This window comes from Tribolium castaneum, chromosome 2 (assembly GCF_031307605.1).
Source record: "Tribolium castaneum strain GA2 chromosome 2, icTriCast1.1, whole genome shotgun sequence".
In the NCBI taxonomy this organism is placed as follows: domain Eukaryota; kingdom Metazoa; phylum Arthropoda; class Insecta; order Coleoptera; family Tenebrionidae; genus Tribolium; species Tribolium castaneum.
The window spans coordinates 18,492,886-18,515,419 of record NC_087395.1 but is presented as its reverse complement, the minus strand read 5'-3'; the positions used below and the strand labels follow the sequence as shown (position 1 = coordinate 18,515,419).

At 33.2% G+C, this 22,534-nt stretch overlaps 2 protein-coding genes across 2 annotated transcripts in view; one reads left to right on the top strand and one right to left on the bottom strand.

Annotated features, from left to right (window-relative positions):
* The window catches only part of Meltrin (meltrin), a 29,863-nt gene extending 27,119 nt beyond the window's left edge, over window positions 1-2,744 (top strand). Inside the window, exon 10 of the mRNA XM_008201673.3 lies at window positions 491-2,744. Within this exon, the coding sequence (XP_008199895.2) occupies window positions 491-2,276 (1,786 nt within the window). The 3' untranslated portion in view covers window positions 2,277-2,744. The remainder of the gene's footprint in view (window positions 1-490) is intronic.
* Window positions 2,745-5,408: 2,664 nt separating this feature from the next.
* The window catches only part of mthl1 (methuselah-like 1), a 30,910-nt gene continuing 13,784 nt past the window's right edge, over window positions 5,409-22,534 (bottom strand). The window contains exons 4-7 of the mRNA XM_961486.5: window positions 16,241-16,419; window positions 8,722-8,860; window positions 8,455-8,626; window positions 5,409-5,916 (exon numbers count right to left, since the gene is read on the bottom strand). Of these exons, the coding sequence (XP_966579.1) occupies window positions 5,737-5,916; window positions 8,455-8,626; window positions 8,722-8,860; window positions 16,241-16,419 (670 nt within the window). The 3' untranslated portion in view covers window positions 5,409-5,736. The remainder of the gene's footprint in view (window positions 5,917-8,454; window positions 8,627-8,721; window positions 8,861-16,240; window positions 16,420-22,534) is intronic.

Sequence of the window (22,534 nt, the reverse complement as noted above, 5' to 3'; positions counted from 1 at the left end):
ACCTTTTCCGTTTACAAATTTTAAAATCAAAAATACATTTGTAATCAGCGTGAAATCCAAATTCGTCGCCTTACCTTGTTTTTTTTTTAATATCTTTTGTTATGAGAATTTTTTTTCAAAAATAAGTCAAAAAGCGTTAGGTTGGCGCAAATTTAATTAAGTTCTATGTTCAAAACATTTTTTCGTTCCCGAAAAAAGTCAGTGCTTAAAGAGATAATAGAAAAAGAAATTCCGCGCCATCTGCCGGCTTAGAACCACACTAAAACGTGTTCCCCTTTAACCTTAATAAACTTTCCTTTAATGTATTTAGTCTCTAATTTTTATTTATGCTCTGTGGTGTCTCTTGCATGCGATTAACTAAGTCGATGTCAATCCTGTACAATAAATACATTTTAATCTTTTTTGTTACATTTGTTTATTTCTCACAGCTTTGGCTTTTTCTGTAACCGCAAACCCCCCATTACCCGTGCTTATTTTTTTCCCGCTTTAGGACCAAGTCGCCTGCGAAAACACGCACCGCCCCGTTCGGCCCCGATTCCACCAAACGGACCGAAGACAACCACTCCCTCCTGCAAAACGACCCGCCCACTTCGCCCCTACAGTGCGAGTTTTTCGGCTATTTTAAAGGTTTCTCCATAACACCATTAAAGAAAGTCGAAAATCAGCCAGCAAGGGCGGCACCCCCGCCCCCGATCATACCCCCATCGGTTCCACCGCCACCTAAAAACAATTTTTTGACACGCTCCATGTCCAGATCTCACTCATTTAAGCAAGCTTTGGCCGGCGTCTCTCAGAATGTGAGTGCGCCGACGCTACCGCCCCCTAACCCCGGCAGCACGGCTAAACCAATCATATCGTCGCCGATTTTGGAGAATTCAACTTGCACGGCCAAAGAATTAATCTCGCCGTTGAGGAACGCCCCCAAAGTGCCGGTAAGGCCCGCCCCCGAGGCCCCGCCCACAAAAGATGGCAATACGCTTAATAGAATAACTTCGTTCTTGAAGAAAACTACTCCTGCTGGCAGTACTACTAGTAGTAACACTAGTACTAGTACTTTGCCCAGAAAGGCGAGTAAAATTATGGATAAGAACGCCCTGAGATCGATTGAAATTTCAAATCCGATTCTACAACCTGAAGGCACCACAGTTAGTGTTGGAGGGGAGGGTAATAAGGCGGTGATAATGAGGGCGCAAAGTATGAGAGGCACTAGTGTGACCCCTAGACCTAATATACAAACTTTCGGGTCAATGAGACAACCAGGAGGTGCCAGGCGCCCCTTGAGCATACCTTCAGGGAGTCGCCCTAAGAGCCCCCCGCCTCCGGCCCCGCCCACTTCTGACAAAAAATTACAAATACCCAGCCTGCCTGGATACCAAAAACCAACAGTCAAAACGAGCCAAAACCAATATGACGATTGTTTAAACAAAACAGCACCTTTAGCAAAACTAACCGAAGAACTAAGCAGTGATAACATTTACGCAGTGATTGAAGAATCACCAGTCACGCCCCCTGAAGACAAGCCCAAGACCAGTTCAAGTTCGAACGAAAGCATGGGCCTCCTCGGAGAAATAGTCTCAGAAATCCAAAATCGCAATTTTGACTCAATTTACTCAACTTCGACCCTCGCCCGCAAGAAGAAACAAGAAGAGGAAGCAAAAATCAAAAGCCCCGAATCGGACACGTACGTCAACACCCCGTACAAAACCCCGGAAAGCGTCTACAGCAACATGACTAGCTCCACCTCCAGCGGCTACATCCTCCCATCGGCGGTCAACCCGCCAATCAAATCGCCCGAGGAACCCAAACTCTCCACCTTCAAAGCGAAGTCGCGCAGCCCCACCCCGACCAAGCGCGCGCCCAATAAAACCGCGATCAATCGCCAGACCACGCCCCCGAATCTGCGCACGCGCAAGCCGTCGCCGGTTAGGCCCGCCCCCGGGGCCCCGAAGCCACGCCCAGCGCCCAACAGCCCGGATGTCGTGACGAGTTGCAACACCAAACCCGGGAATAAGGGACCGGATGTTGTCAATACGAAGAAACCGACGATTGCGACCACCAAACCGAATGTTAATGGATTGCCCAGAGGGGCGGTTAAACCGAAAGTTAGTTTCAATAAACCGGGGGAGAGGAAGGTGGCTACGGTTAGTAAGAGCCAATCGGATGCGAAGCCTGTGCCGTCAGGGGTCAGGAACGCGGCGAGGTCGTCGTCAAATGTGGCGTCGCTGCAGCAGAAATTCGAGACTAAGACTTTAAACGCGAAAAGTAACAAGGCGTGATGATTGTGATAAAATTGTGTCAAAAAGGCCTTAAAGGACAATCAGTCTGTCGAGACTTGTATATAACTTGATGAGTAATTTATTATTATTGATCATGGCGGCTGTTGGACGAACTTTGATGTACGCGTGGTTTTGGGCTAACTTAGCACAGTTGGTTCGAAAACCAGCGATTTTTGCCTACTTTTATCGTGGCTTTAAAACTAGTCTTTCTGCATCACAGTAGCGTTTACCAAGTCTTTGCTTGCTCAAGTTGGCAGCTCAAACTCGTATTTTACAGGGACCTGTTTGTCCGATAGCCGGCTCTCGTCGATTTTGTTATTATTAAGTATTCCTCTTGCGAATAATGTGATTTTTTTCACATTCTTACTTTATTATACACCTTTTAGGTTCGTAATTTTGTATATAATACCAAAGATTATTATAATTGTACTCAAATTCTTGTAAAATAAACGACTATTTCTCCATTAATTCGTTGAGTTTTAAACTTTGACTCGAACCTTGCAAGCGAAACCAAGCTGAAGGCGGTTTACGAACTGATAAAACAAACTGAAATGTTTGCAAAGCAAAGTAGAACAGTTACTTGTTCTTGGCGTGACTTTTCCAACGTTACCATAAATGATGAAGTGAATCACAAGAGGTCAGGGCAGATTAGTTGAAAAAAAAACAACAAAATATTCTTTAACTTGGAATCAAAATCACAGCTTATTTCAATTGCTGTTTACAATAAAAAATTAACGATATTGTATTACTAGGACTAAAAGATAGATAAAAATTAGCGATGATATACGGGATGGCCCACTGAAAAGAGTACACCCCAGTTCTTAACGTTTGGGCTCATTGTACTCAAAAACGCTAAGACAGGTCGATTTTATATTCAATCTCTACTTTGTGTACGCGTCACTTCAACCTCTAAAGAGGGATAGTATTCAGTTATTTTTTATTAATGGGAACAGATTAATTATTACGTTATTTTAACATCACATAAGCATCTTCACAATAAGTGTTTTTTTTTTTGGTACAACAATTTACGAGAATTTTTGTTTTATAAATTGCCATGAAATTTGTAAGTCTTTAGAAACCCTTTAGATAGAAAAGCGTGAAACTGAAGACAATCGCCTGAGTCCAAATTAGGGAGGACTTGTGTTAGGAGACCAAACTAGTTACAAAATCACAGAATTTTCTGTACCCAAAAGAAAATAGTACGGCAGAGTGAAAATGAGGGCGCTTCGAGCGGTGTCAAATCGTTTTAAATTAATCTAAATCCAATCCATTCACTAATTACTTGGAAAAAATGCAGAAATGTTGAACTTTGCACTCTTAACATACAGAAAAAGTAACGAATAAAACTTTCATAAGAAATATGAGAAAAAAATCATTTAAAATTTGCGCTTCGTCACGTACTTTTCAAGACGCTGTGTATACGGTTAATCATATTTTGAGGCCTAAATGCTTTTTTGTATTAGACAATTTAATTCTCTACAACTTCCTAACATTTCTCTTGCATCTGTGATCGTATTCACAGCGTTTTGAGAAATGAGGGACAGAGTACGAATTGAAAAACGTTAGAATTTTTAAAAAATATAGCAGTATACGATAAATTTTTGCATTATGTTTATGTCTTGCTATTGAGAATTTAATGCTCTATCTGCCTGTATTTTTTTGTTTCCTATGTGTAAACCATTAAACAAATACAACCTGAATTTTTTCAAATTCATTGCTCTGAAAACTTGGACGGTAATAGAACTACCGCGCTCTCTGCCTACATTATCGGAACTATCGAGGACGGGGACGTTTTATTTGTACGTCATTTCGTATCCTAACTTTTAGATATCCGTACACTGGACCAATGAGTCTGTGAAAAAGTGGAGGTGGATTTATAGAAATTTGAATTTGTACAGAAGGCAGCTTATCTAAATGATTACTAAACTTAATTTTGTAAATAATTTGTTTTTTAATTCTTTATTGTATATACCTATATCGTCATTGCTTTGCATCTGATTCGTAGACCATGGAAGATTTCAAAATAACCTGCCAAGCTAAAAGAATTCAAATAATTTTGTATTTTTAGTAGTGGCACTGAAGGTTGATTGTTTTAAAGACTTGACTACACTCATTTTGGACTTGTTTTCGAGGATAATTAAAGCTAATGGATTTGTTGATGAATTCGTTTTGAAAACGTAAAAGTAAGTGTAAGACTGTTTTTAGATCAAGAAAGATGTTATTTCACAACTTTCATTTGGAGCTATAGTTACTATAGCTATTAGGTACTTTATCGGATGAAATTGAATTAACTACACATATCAAAAGGCGTAATGCATTGGACTTGAAGGACTATTAAGGTGCACTGAAAAATTTTAATTTTGATAATGAAATTTAGTCAAAATTATACGCCACACCACTTAGATAATTTTGTGGAAATAAGCAAGCTGTGTCTCGACAAAAAATCTTTGCAAAAAAACTGATTTGCCATTGAAATATCTACCCTTTTTTATCGCCGCTTACTAATAGATAAGGTCAGTGTGTCTTTGCGGGGCTGCGTCTGAACTTGATACAGTGCCTTATATCGTAAAAATGGTCCAATTTTATGTAAGCTAATAACACCGCCTTGCTCCGCACCCGTGGATTCAATAGATTTAACGATATTTTAATCGGTCTATTTTTAATTCGCGGATGTTTCCATATGCGGTGTCACGGGACCTTTGGCCCTTAAAAATGCAAGACGTGTAATTTAGTGCGAGTGCTTGTGGTGGTCAAATGACGAATTTCCCAAATTGCGCAAAAGTCACGACATTTTTTTAAGGTACGTCAGGGAGTTTTACTCCAAGCTCAAGTTCAAGTTTGTTTTCATTTTTTGTGGGTACTGGTATTTCTTAATTCTTTGCACCTGTGCTGTTAGTTGCCTACGTGAAGGGGGTTTTCCCTACTTTTAAAGACTAACTAACATGTGAAAAATTAGGAAATACACGCGATCACTGTGATCAGATCACGAATGAATATGTATAGTGAATTCAATTTCACCCTGTATAGCTCTTCAATCTCTGAGGAGTGTAAATTTTCTTGGTAGAAATCAGTGCTTTAAAAACATTGCTTTGATTTTAAATGTTTGGAAAACAAAAATAACCAGGCTCGAAATCTACTTTGTACTCTTTATTTACAAAAACATACAACATACACAAAAACAGGCTAAAACAAAACTACCAAAAGTGATATAATACTGGGCGTCGTTTATAACACAAGATCATAAAAGATAAATAAGAAAACTATGTACTTCGACTTAACATAGGTAACAAACAACATAAATAAAGGAACTAAACCTAAATACACAATAATCAGTCAAAAAAAAAAGAACACAACGGAATGCTGCACACATACGTCCAAATTGTCAATAGCTGACTAGTCTAATTTGTTAGAGTAAAAAAATAAACGCATCTATATAGTCCAAAAATGCTCGTATCACGCGTCAGCAACTCGTCTCCAGCGGCACCGACTTGGTCGTATTGTTGGTAACACTGTGATTCGTCACAGTATCACCCATCGACGGCATCCCCTGCGAGCTGGACGAGTGATGGTTGGTGGTACCCGCGGTACCATTCGCCCTGTGCTTCCTCAAGCACCACAGCCGCTTCACGGCCGACAAAACCTAAAGGGTACAAATTAAATGCATAGTTTTTTATTTAAACGAAAAGTATTTTTGTTCAGTAAAAATAATAAATGCACAGTAATAGTTATAATAAGTTCTAGGGCTGTCATTATGCAACGAGCGTATGCGAGTTGCATACCTAGACACCCGAAAACTTTAAACGTTTTCGTATGAGTGTTATTCAATTTTTTAAGGAACATTTTAATTTAAAATACGTTGCTATCGGAAGGGTGTTTTAAAATAGTGTTTATAATCTAGAATTCAGATATTAATAAGAAGGCTTAAAATGTTACCCACAAAAAAAATAAATGCACAGTAAAAGTAATAAATACACAGTAAAAATAATAAATGCACAGTTAAAATTATAAACGCGCTGTAAATACTAGTAGTTATTTCAAAACTGGAGAGTCAAGAATACCACTTTAGAGTCTACGTTTTCGAGTTTACTCATTCGGGGGGAATATTTCGCAGCCAGTAGGAGCTACTGAGTGTTTATTATTTAAACTGTGCAAACTGAAATTATGTACTGTGCATATACGTTTTTTTTACTAGGCATTGTATACTGAACAAATTTTTATAAAATACTGTGTGGCTTTATGTCATTTACATTTTTTACTGTGTAAAATATTATACAGGCTGATTCTTTTAGGGCCTATATTAGAAACTTTTTAATTTTTAATATAGAGTTAGAGCTTTAAAATTTTGTATACAATTCAAATCGACTATTCTGAGTTCAACTAAATTATTTTCAAGATGGCTAAGCTTCCAGAATTACAAAAAATTGCCGCCAAGTTTAAAATTTCAAATAGGAACCACTCACTTTTATTGCATTTTTGAATTCACCTTCTCAAGCTGAGTAAAATTTACCCAAGTTCTGGGTACCTATCTGTCATAGTTTTTGACATATGTCGATTTTTTTGATAAAAGTTTCATTTGCAAGGTTTTATCTAAGATATTACAGCCTTTGACCCCCTTTTTAATAAATGAATAATTTTTTTTGCATTCGATAACCGAAGGTTTGAAGAGTTTTCTAGAATTTACAAAATTGTCAACAGTCAAAATTCATGGCTAGTATGATTTTTTTTCGAAGTGGTTATCATAACTTAGTGGAACGACCTTATTTTCTTAATGGCAATAGAAAGAACTTAGATATTTTTGGTGATTTGTATCAATACGTCCTATTCCGATCTTTTACAGTTTTTGAAAAAAATCACAAAACACGGATTTTACTTAATTTTTAATTTTCATAGTTAATCAAGTAGACCTTGCAAAATGGTCAACAATTGTCAAACTTCAATATTTTATTTAGTTTTTAACTGGTTCATTATCGAATAAACAGTAAAAAAATAATAATTAATTATGGTTTATTATAACTTAGTGAATTATGTAAAGTAACTCAGTCAGTCTGCCATCGAATTTTGAACTTCTTGAATAAAAATAGTAAAAAAATCGAACATTTCTTTTAATTAATAGCACATTTTTATCGTATTTTTCAAAAGTTTACTTGATTAAAAATGAAAATAATAAGCTAAAATTCTGTTTTTTGCGATTCTTTCAAAAACTGTAAGAGATAGATATAACAGATGTTAATAAAAGTCTGCATAAAAATTGTAGTTCTTTGGATTGCCTTAAAAAAATAAGGTAGTTCCATCTGAAAAAACTATTTTATCATCATTTTTTAATCATCATTTTCAAAAAATAGTAACCATGCAATTTAACAATTGACAATCGTGAATATTTCAGAAGACCGTTAGATTCTTTGGTTATCAAATGCAAAAAAATCTGTTATTATAAAGGGTTTACGAGCTGTAATATTTTAATGAACCCCTGCAAATGAAAATTTGTATAAAAAATTGACGTACGTCAAAAACTATGACAGATAAGTACTAACAATTAGGATATTGTAGCAACGTTTTCTTTGTACACCATTATTTTTTTTTATGATTACCCCAAAGCGCAAGGACCCTTCAAGCTAATCACTCAGGCAAGCTTATTGTGTGGTTTATTGCAGACAGTCTGTAGTCTTTCAGACGAACCGATCGGTATGGTAAATATTTTTGGTCATATTTTGCTAATCTCAAACACCATTATCTGGTGTAAAACTTTGGGGTGTACAAAGAAAACGTTGCTACAATACATTTTACTCAGATTCAAGAGACGAATTTAAAAATGCAATAAAAATAGGTGGTTACTATTATTTAAAATTTCAAAGTTGGTGCCAATTTCTCATAGTTCCGGAAAATTTGCCATTTTGAAAATAATTTAGTTGAACTCAAAATGGTCGATTTGGATTGCATACAAAATCTTAAACCTCTAGTTATAATAGAAGTTAAAAAGTTTCGGATTTATTACTGAATTTCGCATTAAAAACAACAACAAAAAATTTTCATAGTTCCTGAAAATCACCTATTTTGAAAAAAATTTAGTCGATTTGGATTGTATACAAAATCTTTAAGTTCTAGTTATATTAGAAGTTAAGAAGATTCGGATTTATTACTGAACCTCGCATTAAAAACAACAAAAAAACGGCCGCCTTACCTGAGGCTGGCATCCCACCACAATGAAGATAAAGACCCCTTGGAAGCAGTTGATCAGGTCGGTCAAGTACCACAGCTCTTGTGGGCCACCCACCATCCAGGAGATGATCTCCGCTATCCAGCTGACGCCCATCACCACCACCAGCTTGATGCAGACGCGGCCCAGCGCGGCCCTGGAAAAAACCAACAGTCGATGTCCGTCCTTGAATGCAGGAATGCCGACCATGCAACTGGGACATTTTCCAGTAAAAACAAGTCGCATTCTTACCTCTCGGACGTGCTCTTGACCAGCTCTCTCTTCCACAACCCGCAAGTCAGCTCGCGGGCCGTGAGGGCGAACAGGGCCAGGTTGATGAGGAGGAGAGTGCCGATGGGGCCGTAGAAGAACGTCAGCTTCTCCAAGTTGCCTGAAACGAACGGCCTTGAGTGACCTCGATCGGTTTCTTTGGCGCTAAGTGGCGGACAAAGACGCTTTATGAATCTATAAAGCGCGTGAATCATCACGCCCATCACTAATTTTTTAATTGAATTTCTCTTTGATTGTTGGGTGCGTTTCCGCCGCTGGGATGGATCAAGGTCTGCCAGGTATTCACTATTTATGGATTTGCCTTCACTGTCGTTCCGATAATTCCGTGTAATTAGTGCGGATTGCGATATCTTGATGATATAATAATGGAGCTTGGGAAATGCAGCTTTATGGCTTTTTGCTGATTGTTTTATTATTGTAATTGCATCGCCGGATTATGCGAGATGGGTCGTTAATGCATTCGCGTGATTTATTGCTCGGTGGGTTTCCAAGGAATTTATAACATCAACGATTCAAACGTTTCCAATCCCAACTATTATGATTTAGAAATTCAAACCTAAACAAATCGGGCTAAAGTTAGACTTTCAAATAGTTTTCTCAAGTTACATGGACGATTGATAAAAAAAAGAATAAGTTGTGTTTTCGGAATTATTTTATTCCCGGAGAATGGCAAGAAAATGCCAACGATATGAAATGGCGCTACCGTATTACTCATCATTACAGTTATTCTTTTATCTTGCATTAATTACGTGACTGTGAATGTGAATAACAATAATTTTTCATAATTAGCACTTTTTTATCAACTAAAAATTCCAGGAGTCTTACTCGGATTAAAAGCTCTATTAAACGATTAAAAATTTACAAAAGCCATGTTTGCAAAACATGGATTGTTTCCATAATTTACACCTCTGTACATACATGAGTCTACTAAACAGTTTTTTGCATATTTCGATTTATGATCACATGAACTTGGAAAATCGGGGCTTGTGATGAAAGAGTTAATATTTTGAAGTAACTAGCAACACAAATAGTACTCGTAGTTACAATTCGGAGGCTCAAGACGGATGAAACTTATGAATAGAGCTCGGAAAATATGCAAAATGCATATAAAGTTCATATATGCATATTTTAACAAAATTCTAAAAATGCATATGCATTTATGAAATGTGTATATTTTCAATGTTTTTGTGTCCCACAAAACGACAACCATATTTTTTGTGTAGTTTACAGCAAAAAAATATATTTTCTTTTTCTATTTTTTTCTACTTTTTAAAAATGTACAATTACTTAATTACAATTTGCATTTCTAATCCAAATTAACAAAGTTCAGCGTCAAAAATAATAAACCCCATTCTGTAAATAAATTTCAATTTGCTTCAATTTGTTTGTTTTTTTTCTACACACTAATTTTAACAGAAAGGCGACAAAGTTTTATTCTAGAAAACTTAGAAGATGCTACAATATACAACTATAACGCCAATAGTTAATAAACAAAAATTAATTTAACAGAAAAATAAATCAAAAAAGTAGTTTGTAACAGCAAAAAATAAGATATACTTAGTACGAATATGTTGTAAGTTAATGGAAATTTGTTCTTATTATTTTTATGGTTTTTGTTATTAAAAACGATGTATAACCTAAGAAAGACTTACTATTTTGTTATTTTATAAGAGCATGTTGTTAATGTATGTTAAAAAGTATAATAGCATGTTTTTAGTGCATATTTTGAATGTTTTTGGTGCATATTTGCAAATATTTGAGGTTTTTTTTCATAGAATTCGGTTTATAATGAATTTAAAAGAAATTATAGTTTTTCTAAAATTCTGGCATTCAGTTGTTTGTTTTTAAACTCGGACCTAAAGAACTAAAAATTCTTGTATAAATGACAGAGTTCTGTCTTTTTTTAATTCTAAGTTTTAGAGTTTGTGTGAGTGTTTTAGAAGTGTTTGAGTTTAGAATTCTGAAAAAAAATTTCTTTAAACACATTTAAAAACGTTTGTGAAGTCACAAGTTCGGGAATCTTTTTTTTTCTTTTCGGACGTAAATTCATAAAGGAAGTGGAAATTTTGTTTCCAGACAACATTTCTAGGCTTGGAATATAAACTTTGAAAATTAGAAGTTTCGACCAATAAATCAGAATTCCAAGGTAAAGATTAAAATATCTTCTGTTTCTATACAGAATTTGAAGTCAATATTCTCATTTACAAACTCAAAAATTTAATCCTTTTCATTCGGAAATTAATTTCCAACATAAGTCGTAGTTTATACGTATAGACGTATAGACTTCCAGTCTTTTTTCAATTTGGAATTTAGGTTTAAAAAACTAGTATGAGTAATTGGATATAAATCAAAGTTCATAGTTTTTATATACATTTTCTAAGCACGGTATTTAAAAATGAATAATGGAGGTGTACATTCTAGGCCAATATTGTGCCATAACTCACATTTTAAGGCAAGCCTACGTGGAATTTTTTTATTCAAACGTCGGAACTCGGGATTATAGAAAATTAGAAATTCTAGTACAAATGTCAGAATTGTGTATAATTTTATTTTATTCAGAAATGAATTTCCAGAATAAGGGGAAATTGAGTTTGAAATGAAGTTATATTTTTTCAAAAGGGAATATAAATATAAACTTGGAAAACTATAATTTCGTGCAGAGTATTTCAAGTCAAATTTTTTTTTTAAAGTGGAAGTTCGATTTCGGAAAATGAAAGTCCAAACAATTCTTCCTACGTTTGTACAACACTTGAACTGTGACTTGAAGTCTTAATCCTCATCCGCAAAAGCAGAAAGTAACCCTTTTCAGATGTGAATTTCAAAAATAAATCGGAATTTGCATTTTGAAAAGCGAAATTATTTTCACTTTTTCTGAACTTCTAGCTTAAAATTTTAATTCCAGATCAAAAGCCATAGCTTTCTTTAATGTTGTTACTTGTTATAATCCATTATTTAAGTCCGAGAAGTTGGTGACAAAGAAAATAAGAGTTTTCGGGTTTAGAAAGACAGAAGGTTAAAAGTAAGAACGTCCAGTTTGTAACCCAATACCTATGATTTTAAAGTCAGAAATGTGTGTGAGATGAAATCTTTGGCAGTCGTATATTATTTTAGATCAAGCTTTAGAAAATTAAACTACTTTAATCCAATTCCTATTTTTTCTGGGAAGAATTTTACTCAAACATATTTTACTAGAAGTTTAATAAATTGTGTTAATTTGCTGCAAAACATAAACGGATTTCAACTGTGTTCCTTTAAAAACCCCTATTATTTTCCTGTTTATTTTAAAAATAACATTTTTCAAAACACATTTCGTTAACAGCTTGTCTGACGTTTTCGGAAAAAAACCGAAATAGAAATTAATCGAAAGCTGTGTTATTGTTTACTCCAATTAATTTAAATTTCGTTTATTTGTGTTATCGTACGTACGATATTTTTATCCTCAAGTTTATAATTACTATCAAAAAAATTGTTGCGTTTCAAAATTGAAAATAAATTATCAAGAACAGTAGTTCCATAAATAACTCAAAGGATTACCAAAATTTCCGCACATTCCTCTCCTTTCCATCCCTTAGTTTAGCTACAAAACGACAACTGCATACTTTGATTTCTCATTATGCAATGAAAGTCGTCAATCAGACCTCAATTTACGACGACAGGCTCGTATTTCTCTCGGAATAATCATCAATAAATCAAAACGCAATTGAAACATCCCGAGCTGTGAAAATTGATTAGAAGCTTGTATTTCGTAATCGTATTCAATTACGAGCGATAATTTCTAAATTTACTTATTTACAAGCGTTTTATCATTACACCATGACGCTTCTCTGATAACGCCATGAAAATATGTTTTGCATAATCGCCAGTCGCAGACGGCATGGCAACTGTCCTTATCTCTTATCACAATACTGCGACGAAATTCGCGGCACGATCAATCGCAAACCTTGACCGCCAGATTTTTGGGCCGGCAAGTGCACCAGCTGCGGTCCGTTGACCCATGACGATGGTGACCATCAACACCAATTCAAAACATCGCAAAATGAGCGCGCTTTTGGCTCACTTCTCGAGATTGTATTTCGCTTCTAGTCCAGTTCAAGCCGTGGAAAAAAGATACTGTGGAAAAGCTTGCATTTTTTATATACAGGCTGCTCCGTTTTTATTGTTACAATATTAAACAGCTGATATTTAGTTTTATATACATGTATCGAAAAATAATTTGTAAGGAAGCTACACCCCTGAAAAGGGTGCTCCTTTTAATGAATTTTTCCCAATAAGGAACCTGTCCAAAGTAAGGTCCTGTTAAGGGTTTGGAACTCCATTAAATCTTTACGTTATTTTCGTTAATATACTGATACTTTAATATTTTTGCAATAAGACGTTGTCCTCATATTTCTTATTTAGACACATTTAAATATTAATTAAATATTTTTTATTATTTTGTAGCATGTGCCCTTATTACCAAATAAGGCCATATGTAGAAAAAAAAAATAGAAGAAAAAGTTGAAAACATTTCCTTTGGAAGAAAATGATGAACAAGTAAACATCTAAACCTTCACTATAATTTGAGCAAATTAAATGTAAGTTTACTCGTATCTTCACTACTTGAGCCGACAAATTCTTCATTACCATCACATCATGAATAAAATGAATATGCTGAGCCATGCTTCGGTTTTTCATCTCTTTGGCACAGAAAATAAAAACAACTTTTTTTATTTGGTGCACTTAAAACCATTACATCAGGCGTTCCACAATGTTCCGTTCTAGGACCCATGCTATTTCTTATTTTCTTATATTTCAGATCTGTTCAAAATTGTCAAACACTATTGCTATTCTCTCTTAGGACAAGTCAAGTTCATGACGCTTGCACTAAGCTTAACAATGATCTACATAATATATCAGAAATATGCGTGTTAATTTTAACAGGTAACAGAGCCCATCAAATAAAACGTTTTTTCTATTTGTAATTTTTCAATAAAAATTACGCAGATTTAGTTAAAATTTGTAACAATGAAAATTGTTGCTACGAATAATACAAACTAATTATTAAACACCGAGTTAAACACTAACCGGCTCGTTTGCACAAAAAAGGAGGAAAACAGTGACAATAATAAAAAGATTGTTGCAGTTATTGTATCACATGTTTTTTGTACACCATAAAGTTTTACAACAGGTAATTGTGTTTAAGATAAGACCCGAAAATTTATTTATGATACCGATCGGTTCGTCTAAAAGAATACAGCCTCTCTGCAATAAATCACATATAAGTTTGCCGTGAGTGATTAGCTTGAAGGCTCCATACGGTTTGGGGTAAGCATATAAAAATTTAATGATGTACAAAGAAAACGTTGTTACAATAAAGAGTTTTATTATGTGGTAAAATTAACACACATATTTCTGATACACCCTGTATATCTCTACTCATTAAGCCATAATAAAAACTAAATCTTTCTAAATCTATCACAATCTATGTTGTTTTGTTCAAAAAGGGTGAGAAGCAACTTAATAAAATATATAAAAATTTTAATAAACAACCAACAATTGAAGCTGGTTCATGTGGTAAAAAATTTATGTGTCTGTTTGGTGTCTTAAGTCTTCGATTTAAGGACCACGTAACAAATCTGGTAAAGAAGAGTCCTCTTAAATATTTCTATATAAATATAAGTTTAATCAATTTTTAACTCTGCGAATCATTAGTTAGACTCCAAAAAATACAAAATATGTGATGCAGGTTCTTGTTTAAACTAGAAAAATATTGTCACATTTCTTATAATCTGTGTGAACTTGGTTAATTTAAATTATTAGACAACGTTTTCAAATACTTCTTATCAGTTTTTGTTCACAAAAATTCTGATATTTTCAACACCACCTTCGTGAAAAACTATTACATATATTAAATTAGATTAATATCCACAACTCAAATCGAAAATTTACTTATTTATTGTCCTTTGTTTCATTGTGCTATGTATTTTCAACATTCGTTTCTGTTTACAATAAATTAAATGCGCATTTTTTAAATCAGCAGGCAAAGAGAATATAATATATAAATAAAAATGTATTGTTTTTTCTTTTTTTACAATTATTGACTTGCCTCTTTTCATTCTCATTTTTTTTCTTGTTTTGTTTTCATTTTGTTTATTATATTTGTTATTTTTTCTTATTTAAGCATGATTATAATAATTATTATTTTATTCTTCTGCATTTTTTGTATTGGGTTAAGTTGACAAGTTTCGGCTAAACTTCGCTCACAATAAAGACACTTTTTCTAGAAATCTAGAGCAATAGATTCGATATTATAATACGGCGACCAAATCATAAAACCATATTCAAGTTTACTATGAACGAACTAAAAATATAAACATTTTATTGCACTGACATTTTATAAAATGTTAGTTTTAAGTCAAATAGTATTCCCAAATCCTTGATAAATGTTTTTCTATCTTTTACAGCAGTGTCTAAAAGAAAGAGAAATTTTTAATTTTCTTCTTTTTTTGTGAAGAATATAATACTACACTTGCTATTGTTTAATTCCAGGCCATTATTATCACACCAATTGATTATAATACCGAATTCAAATCATTTTACTGATTATAGTAGTCAGAATCATTATTAATTGATTTATAAATTTTAAAATCATCAGCAAATAATTTAAAGCAATAGTTTTTTATATCTTTAGTATTGTCAATGATATAAACGAGAAAAAGTACGGGGCCTAAGATCGACCCTTGAGGTACACCAGAATACTGCACAAAAGCTTGAGAAAGAAAACCGTTATAGCTAACAAATTGCTGTCTGTTATCTAAATAAGACTTAGGGCCGGCTATAGAAAGCTTTGTTAAAATTTATTTCGTTGTTAAAAGTTAACAACGCAAATGGACCAATCAAATTTGTTCAAATTGGCCACGTGATCAGTTAATCACGCATTTAATTGCAGATTAACTTAATGACGCCTTGCATAAATAATAACTTAGTTGCTTGTCGATCTAACTCTTCTGACAAAAACTGAATTAAATTTTAACAAAGCTTTTACTAAACCGGCCCTAAGAGCCGGTTTACAGAACATTTTAATTCGAGATTAACTTGACATTTGTCAATGCATTTGGCAATTTAGTTCGAATTAGTTTAATTCTGAATTAAATCTTAATTACGCTTTCTGTAAACCGCCCTCTACCCTTCATAAACCTATGTTGATGAGATGAAATTTGCAAGAGACTGGGTAAAAAAGACTGCATAAAACACTTTCAAAAATTTTCGGAGAGTTACGAATGTAAAATTTTATGCTTTACAATTTTTATTTAAAACTTTTTCCATCACTTAGCGATTTTGAATAATCTTAAAAAAAAAACTCTTTATTTTTTCAACCTCTTCTCGCGGGTTGAAACAAAAAATTCTTTCACTAAACGTTTTTAAATAGTAACTAGTCAAAAATGAGGTTTTTCCACAACATTACGATTATTTGATTGGACTATGGGGCCATGACCCTTACCGTGGAACCAGCAAGTGTTGTCCCCGAACTTGGGCCGGAGAAAGTTGGAGCTGTCGGCCACTTGGTCCAAGATGGCGGCCGTTCCGGCGATGACCACGGGGACACCCCACGCGTAGAGTTCGTAAAGACGTAAACGGTACCACTCTTGGCTCTTTTCGACGCTTTGCGGCCGCAGATCGCTGGAACAAAGAGATTATCATGAAAGGAACGAATCTTTGATCGGCCTTGATTGCTTTTATGACCGTTTTAATTGCGCTTGAGGCAGGTTTCCTCTTCCGACACGATTTTCGTAATTACGGATAATGAGGGAAACAACTGTGAACTGTGAAGTAACGGAATAACGGGAAAGAGGATTATTTCGGGTAGGGTACCGTAAATTAGGGCGTTTTAACCTTACAGAACGGATACTAACCGACGGAATAGGGTTACAAAGAGTAAGATCCCGGATTAGGTTGCTCGACTTGTGGTTTTTTATTTTGAATACGAGAAGACCACATTCAGAGATATTAAATTCAAACAGTGTTGTTTACAAAGAAGAAACGAAGATCTACAAACAAGTGTGATCGTTTTTCAAACATAAACTTGTTGGATTTATTTCGTTTTGATGGTAGATACTGGAAACTGTCAGTCAAAGTTTACTTTGAGAAGGAAAGTCTTGGATATTTTTTATTTAAATATCCAAGCTTAAGAATTAGAATTCTGCTTACAATAAATTTAAGGTATAAGTTATAGGGATAAACCACAATCTAAATTTTTTAGACTAGATTTCCTCAGATATCTTTAAAATTTTCTCTGAGTTCTTCAAATGTGTACACTGATTTCCTCTACGGTTAACTCTTTGGGTTTCCTCCGTCTAGGATCTAAGTCAACTCATACTTTCAAAGTCCGAGCTCAGGGTCGGTTTATAGAAAGCTCTGTTAAAATTTAATTCGTTTTTAAAAGTTAACAACGCGAATGGACCAAACAGATTGCTTCAATTTGGTCACGTGATCAATTAATCACGCATTTAATTGCGAATTAAATTAATAACGCTTCTAATTAAACCGGTCCTCAAAGTTACAAAGTTACGATTTTCATTATTTTAATGTTCTAAATTCTAATACTTGAATGTTTGAGTTTAAAAAGTCGTAAAGTTAAAAAAAAATTCTTTACAGGTTTTTTGAAATTCCCCATCACAAACTTAGTAATCAATCTTCCATGAAATTTTTCTGAAATTGAAACTTGGGAAATTAGAATTTCGAGCTAGAGTTAATAAGCCAGAATTCTAAATTAAATATTTAAATTTTCAGTTGTTTTCGTAAATCGAATTTTAAGAAGGAAAAAGTCATAGTTTTTCTTTAGGATTTCTTTTCTACGCTTGGAACTCATAACTGCCTTCATTTGGAATTCTGAAATTAAAGTCAAATTTACGATTACTATACTATACCTTTTTCTTTTCGGAAAAGAATTTCTAAAGTAAGTCGAAATTTAGGTATAGCAGTTTAATATTAATTAAGTATAACTTCCATTTAATCTTTTTGAATTTTGATTTGGAATTTAGGTGTAGAAATTTTGATTTTGGAGCATAATTCACTTTATAAATTAGAATTCCAAGTCAAAATAAGAATTATGATTCCAAGTCAAAATAAAATTTATAATTTAAGTTTACTTTGAAAAGGGATGTTATGGATTTCAATCAATATTTCTAAGCTTGGAATGGAAAATCAAAAATTGAGCTCCACATTCTGAATATTTTGACTTCAAACGTAATTATAACGTAATTTAAACATTCTGAACTCGGACTTAGAATAAAGGTATAGATAGAAAAAAAAATGTCAAAATTCCGTCTGATACAGTCGTAATTCTTTCTAATCTCTGCTTAAAATCACAGGGAATATTGTAGAAATCAAACTTTCGAAATCCGAGATTCAAAATTATAGTTACAATTTCAGTTCTACATTTATAAATTTTTGGTTTTTAATTTTAATGTTTGAGTTAAAAAAAAATAAAACTTGAACATTTCGAAATTCGGAAAACAATTTTTGTCTATTCAAAAACAGAAATGAAATTTCTAATTAAGTCAGAATTTAGTTTAAAACGAGAATTCAATCATTTTGAATCATGGATTGAAACAGATAATTTGAAATTTTTCGCACATTTGAGAGAAAGTTAATCCGAGTAAATCAGAATTCCGTGTTAAAAATTAAAATTTCCAATTGTAGATTGAAGTTTAAGAAGGGTGAAGTCTTTCAATGTTTCTCTAAATTTATAATTCATACCTACTTTTAATTTGGCATTAGGAAATTAAAAGCTAACTTTATGATTCCACTTATACGCCTTCAGAATTTGAAGACTATTCTTATTCAAATTCGAAAAATCAATCTGTTTCTATTTCCAAATGAATTTCTGATTTATAGTTTCCACTCGATCTTTCTGAACTTTGAATTTAAACTTAAAATTTCGAGCAAAATTTAGAGATAATACAAAATTCTAAGTTAAAAATTAAAATTTCCAGTTGGAAGTCCAAGTTTAATTTTCTTTAGTATTTCTACGCTTGGATGTATCCATACTTACTCCATTTGGAATTGGAAATTAAAAGTCAAATTTTTTCGATTTTACCTACGCTTCCATTGAATTTGAAATCAAAATTCTTATTCGCAAACTAAAACTGAAATAAACCTTTTTCATTCGGAAATTAATTGTCAAAGTTGGAATGGTGTTTCTTCTTGATTTTCTAAATTGTATGTTCGAAATTTGGATATTTGTGTTCAAAAGTTTGAAAACTAAAAAAAATACTTCTACCTAGGCCTTTTTAGATTGTTGAATTTACAAACAAGGAAATTAAACTTTTTTCTGTTCCGAAATGAATTTCTAAATTAAGTCAGAATTTAATTTGAAAAATAAAGTTACGTAGAGCTTCCATGTTCCTGTACTTGAATTTAGACTTGCAAAATTTGAATTTTCTCCCTAGGTTTTCAAAGTCAAAGTTTAAGTAAAATTTTCTTTCAGTATTTCTAAACTTTCATACATTCATACATACCTTCACTTGGAACTTGAAAATTAAAAGGCAGATATAAGATTGTATCCGTAGGTACCTCTACAAAATTAAAAATCTAAAAATGAATTTCCAAAGTAAATCGGAAAATGTGTACAATTTACACTCAGTCTTTTTGAACTTTGAATTTATACTTAGAAAATTAGAACGTATACTATTTATAAATATTTATAAATCAGAATCGCAAAACAAAAACTAAAATTTTCAGTGGTGTTATAACTTTGATTTGGGAAGTTAGGTAAAAGAAGATGCCCAGGTTTCCTGTTGAAAGATGGACTGAGTAGATACTGCTACATATTGAAATTTTAACAAACACCAAAACTATCAAAAGAGGTAAGCATCTGTTAACTGTAACAACATCTTTCACTTCTTCTAGTAGAAAATAAATAATAGAAAAATAAATTTTCTACATTTTTTGATAGCATTCTGTTACAACATTTCAGTACAAAATTTATGCAAAATTTGTATAAAAAATTTAAAAAATCACTGAAAACAGAAACAAACTTATCCACATTTTATCCTTTAATGATATGACGATGATTTAGCAAAACTCACGCAAAACCTCAGTTTTGATACCAAGAAAAACTGTGACACTTGCAGCTTTCGCCGACTTTTTCCCATCATAACCAACGCTCTATTTCCCCGCAAATTTCTCAAGCCGGCCATCTTACAACTGCACAATTAACCGTCTAGACATTTGCATTTGCCAATTATAATACTTGGTCTGGTGTAAACCGATCTGGGTCATGGTAAGACGCCATCTCGCCTTTTAGCACCAGCCATCCATATATCTCTTCACAAGTGATGGTTCATAATGAACCAAATATATTTAGATATCAACCGCGACCTAAGACACCCAGACTCTCATTAAAACGTCTCAATTTTGGCTTGAGATTTTTTCCACTTCCGGCTCCCCACACACGTGCTCAAACAATCGCACATCCGTGAGAGGAGAAAGTGTTGAGACGACTTGACTTATTCCCAACTTTGGGATAACATCCGGAAAAACTCCGATGACGAAATTACGAGCTAATTCACCTTGTATTTATTTGATCTCGCCACTAAAGACTCCAATTTATGGGCCTGTTTGTTTGAATGGAGCTTTAAGTCGGATTCAAGTTGCATTAGCTGCGCTTCCGGCTTATCACAATAAATAAAAGTGTCCCTTAGTGGCCCGAAATGGCGCTTGAAAGGAGAGGAACTCGGTTTCCTTTAGTTAATCGGTTTACGGTACTTTCAATTGCAGGAATTGTTCCATCTCATGTGTATGCAAAGACGGCAATTAATCGCGTGGAATGACACCGAAAGACTGGCAACTTTTCAAGCAAGGGGCATTGGACATTGGAATATTAATAGGTATAATTACGAGTGGCGGCCACGTAATTATTACCTGCAGCGAGAATTCCTGCAGGAGGTTTTGCAGCCAAGTCTACTTTTAGCGTTTTTTACATAAACAATAATTCTGACTTGAAAGATTTTATAGGGCTGTAAAGTTTTTGTGTAAACTGTAAGTTGCTAGAAAAACTGTCGAAGCAATTTTATTTGAAAGGTTGATCAAAACAAACGGAGCAAGTCTTCATTTCACTTTGATTTAAAAATTAATAAAGTGCTATTTTTAAAACAGAAAAATCCCCATAAAAATCAGTCGGGTTTACAATAAATACACTTGTAATTTATCTAAACAAAAGACTTTCCAGTCACAAAGAGCGGAAAAATTTAAGTATATAAATAAAAATGGAATTTTCAAATAAAAGAAATACCTGATGGAAGTAAGACTACTAAAAATACACTTATTTTTGTTGTCCAAACTCCAAAATAGCCACCAGACACAAAAAGTACAATGTGTTCGAAAATGGTTGTTCATTAAGTTGACTATGGAATTCAAATTCAATGTGCCGCTTCCTTCAAATGACTATATTGTAGTTTCTCTGTCAATTCTTTGAAGTAGCTTTTTGCTCACTTTTTTGCACTTTTCGGGAAAGTTGTTTCAAGTATTAGTGTAGGGTTTGTCTTGATTTGTGTTTTATAATATATTTTTTTGCATTTTTTACATTATTTTGGAGGATCTATCATTTTGACGGCATTCACAATTTAAACTAGGCGGCACATTACGTTCAAATTTCATAGGTGACTTGATGAACAACCATTTTTAAATACATTGTACAAACATTTACAAAACTCTTTACTATTTTTGTTAACATTTTTTCCACATTTTAGAAAAAATATTAACACTTAAACTAATGATGCTATTCTCTAACTTCTGTTACCGTGCTATTGTGCCGTTACTGTGAAAATTACAGTATAAAAAATGAAACGATGAGAACATAAGGCAACCAAAAATTTCCTTGGTCAAAGCTTTTCCTGTTTTTATTAAACTAGAATCAAAAAATCACCAAATTTGGTCAAAAATTACCAAAATTTTATCTTTTCTAAGCGTTTATTCAGCAAAAACTCAATTATTGCGCCCAACTTCTTAAAAAGTAAGCCAATAAATTATAAAATTTATGATAAAATAAAATTATTTACCCCAACTTAAAGGGCTCCAAAGTTCAAAAGCTATTTTTGTTTGTTATTGTGAAGTACTTACTTATCAACAGTTCAAGACATTCTAGGACATATTTTTGTTATACGTTGTCCGAGTGGAGTAATTCACTTTTTATCCGAAAGGTTCAATAATTTTTAACAATCTTTTAATTCTACAAATTTTTTGTATAGGTCTTTGTTTTAGATAGACATTATTTAAGTAGAAATATCAAAATTTCGAAAATTCGCCAATATTATTATTATTGCTTTTATTGTTCATTTAATAATTTAATTTAATTTTTTATTAATTAATTAATTAATTTATTTATTTAATTAGTTTTAAAAATCAAACGATTTTTAAAAGTTCACAACTTTGTGAAAAAATGTCTTTTTTAACTAACATAAACGTGTGTATATAAAAAAACTAAAACAAAATAAAAAAGAATTGAAAAACCAATAATAATTATTGTCGAACGTACGAAACTTTTTTACTCCAAAACTAACCCTAATATATAAAATTTATAAGATACACAAAAGATAAATAACAGAAAAAATTACGCGACTCGGATAACGTGCTTATAACAACAATACATATGTTCTAAAATTGAAAATAATTTATGATCTTTGGCGCCCTTTAGCTTTTAAAAAGCGCAACATGGTATACGGGTAATTTGGCTTAAATTTTAATCTATGTTATCTCTGGTCCATTTTGCCCCCACCTTTTCGCTACACCCTAT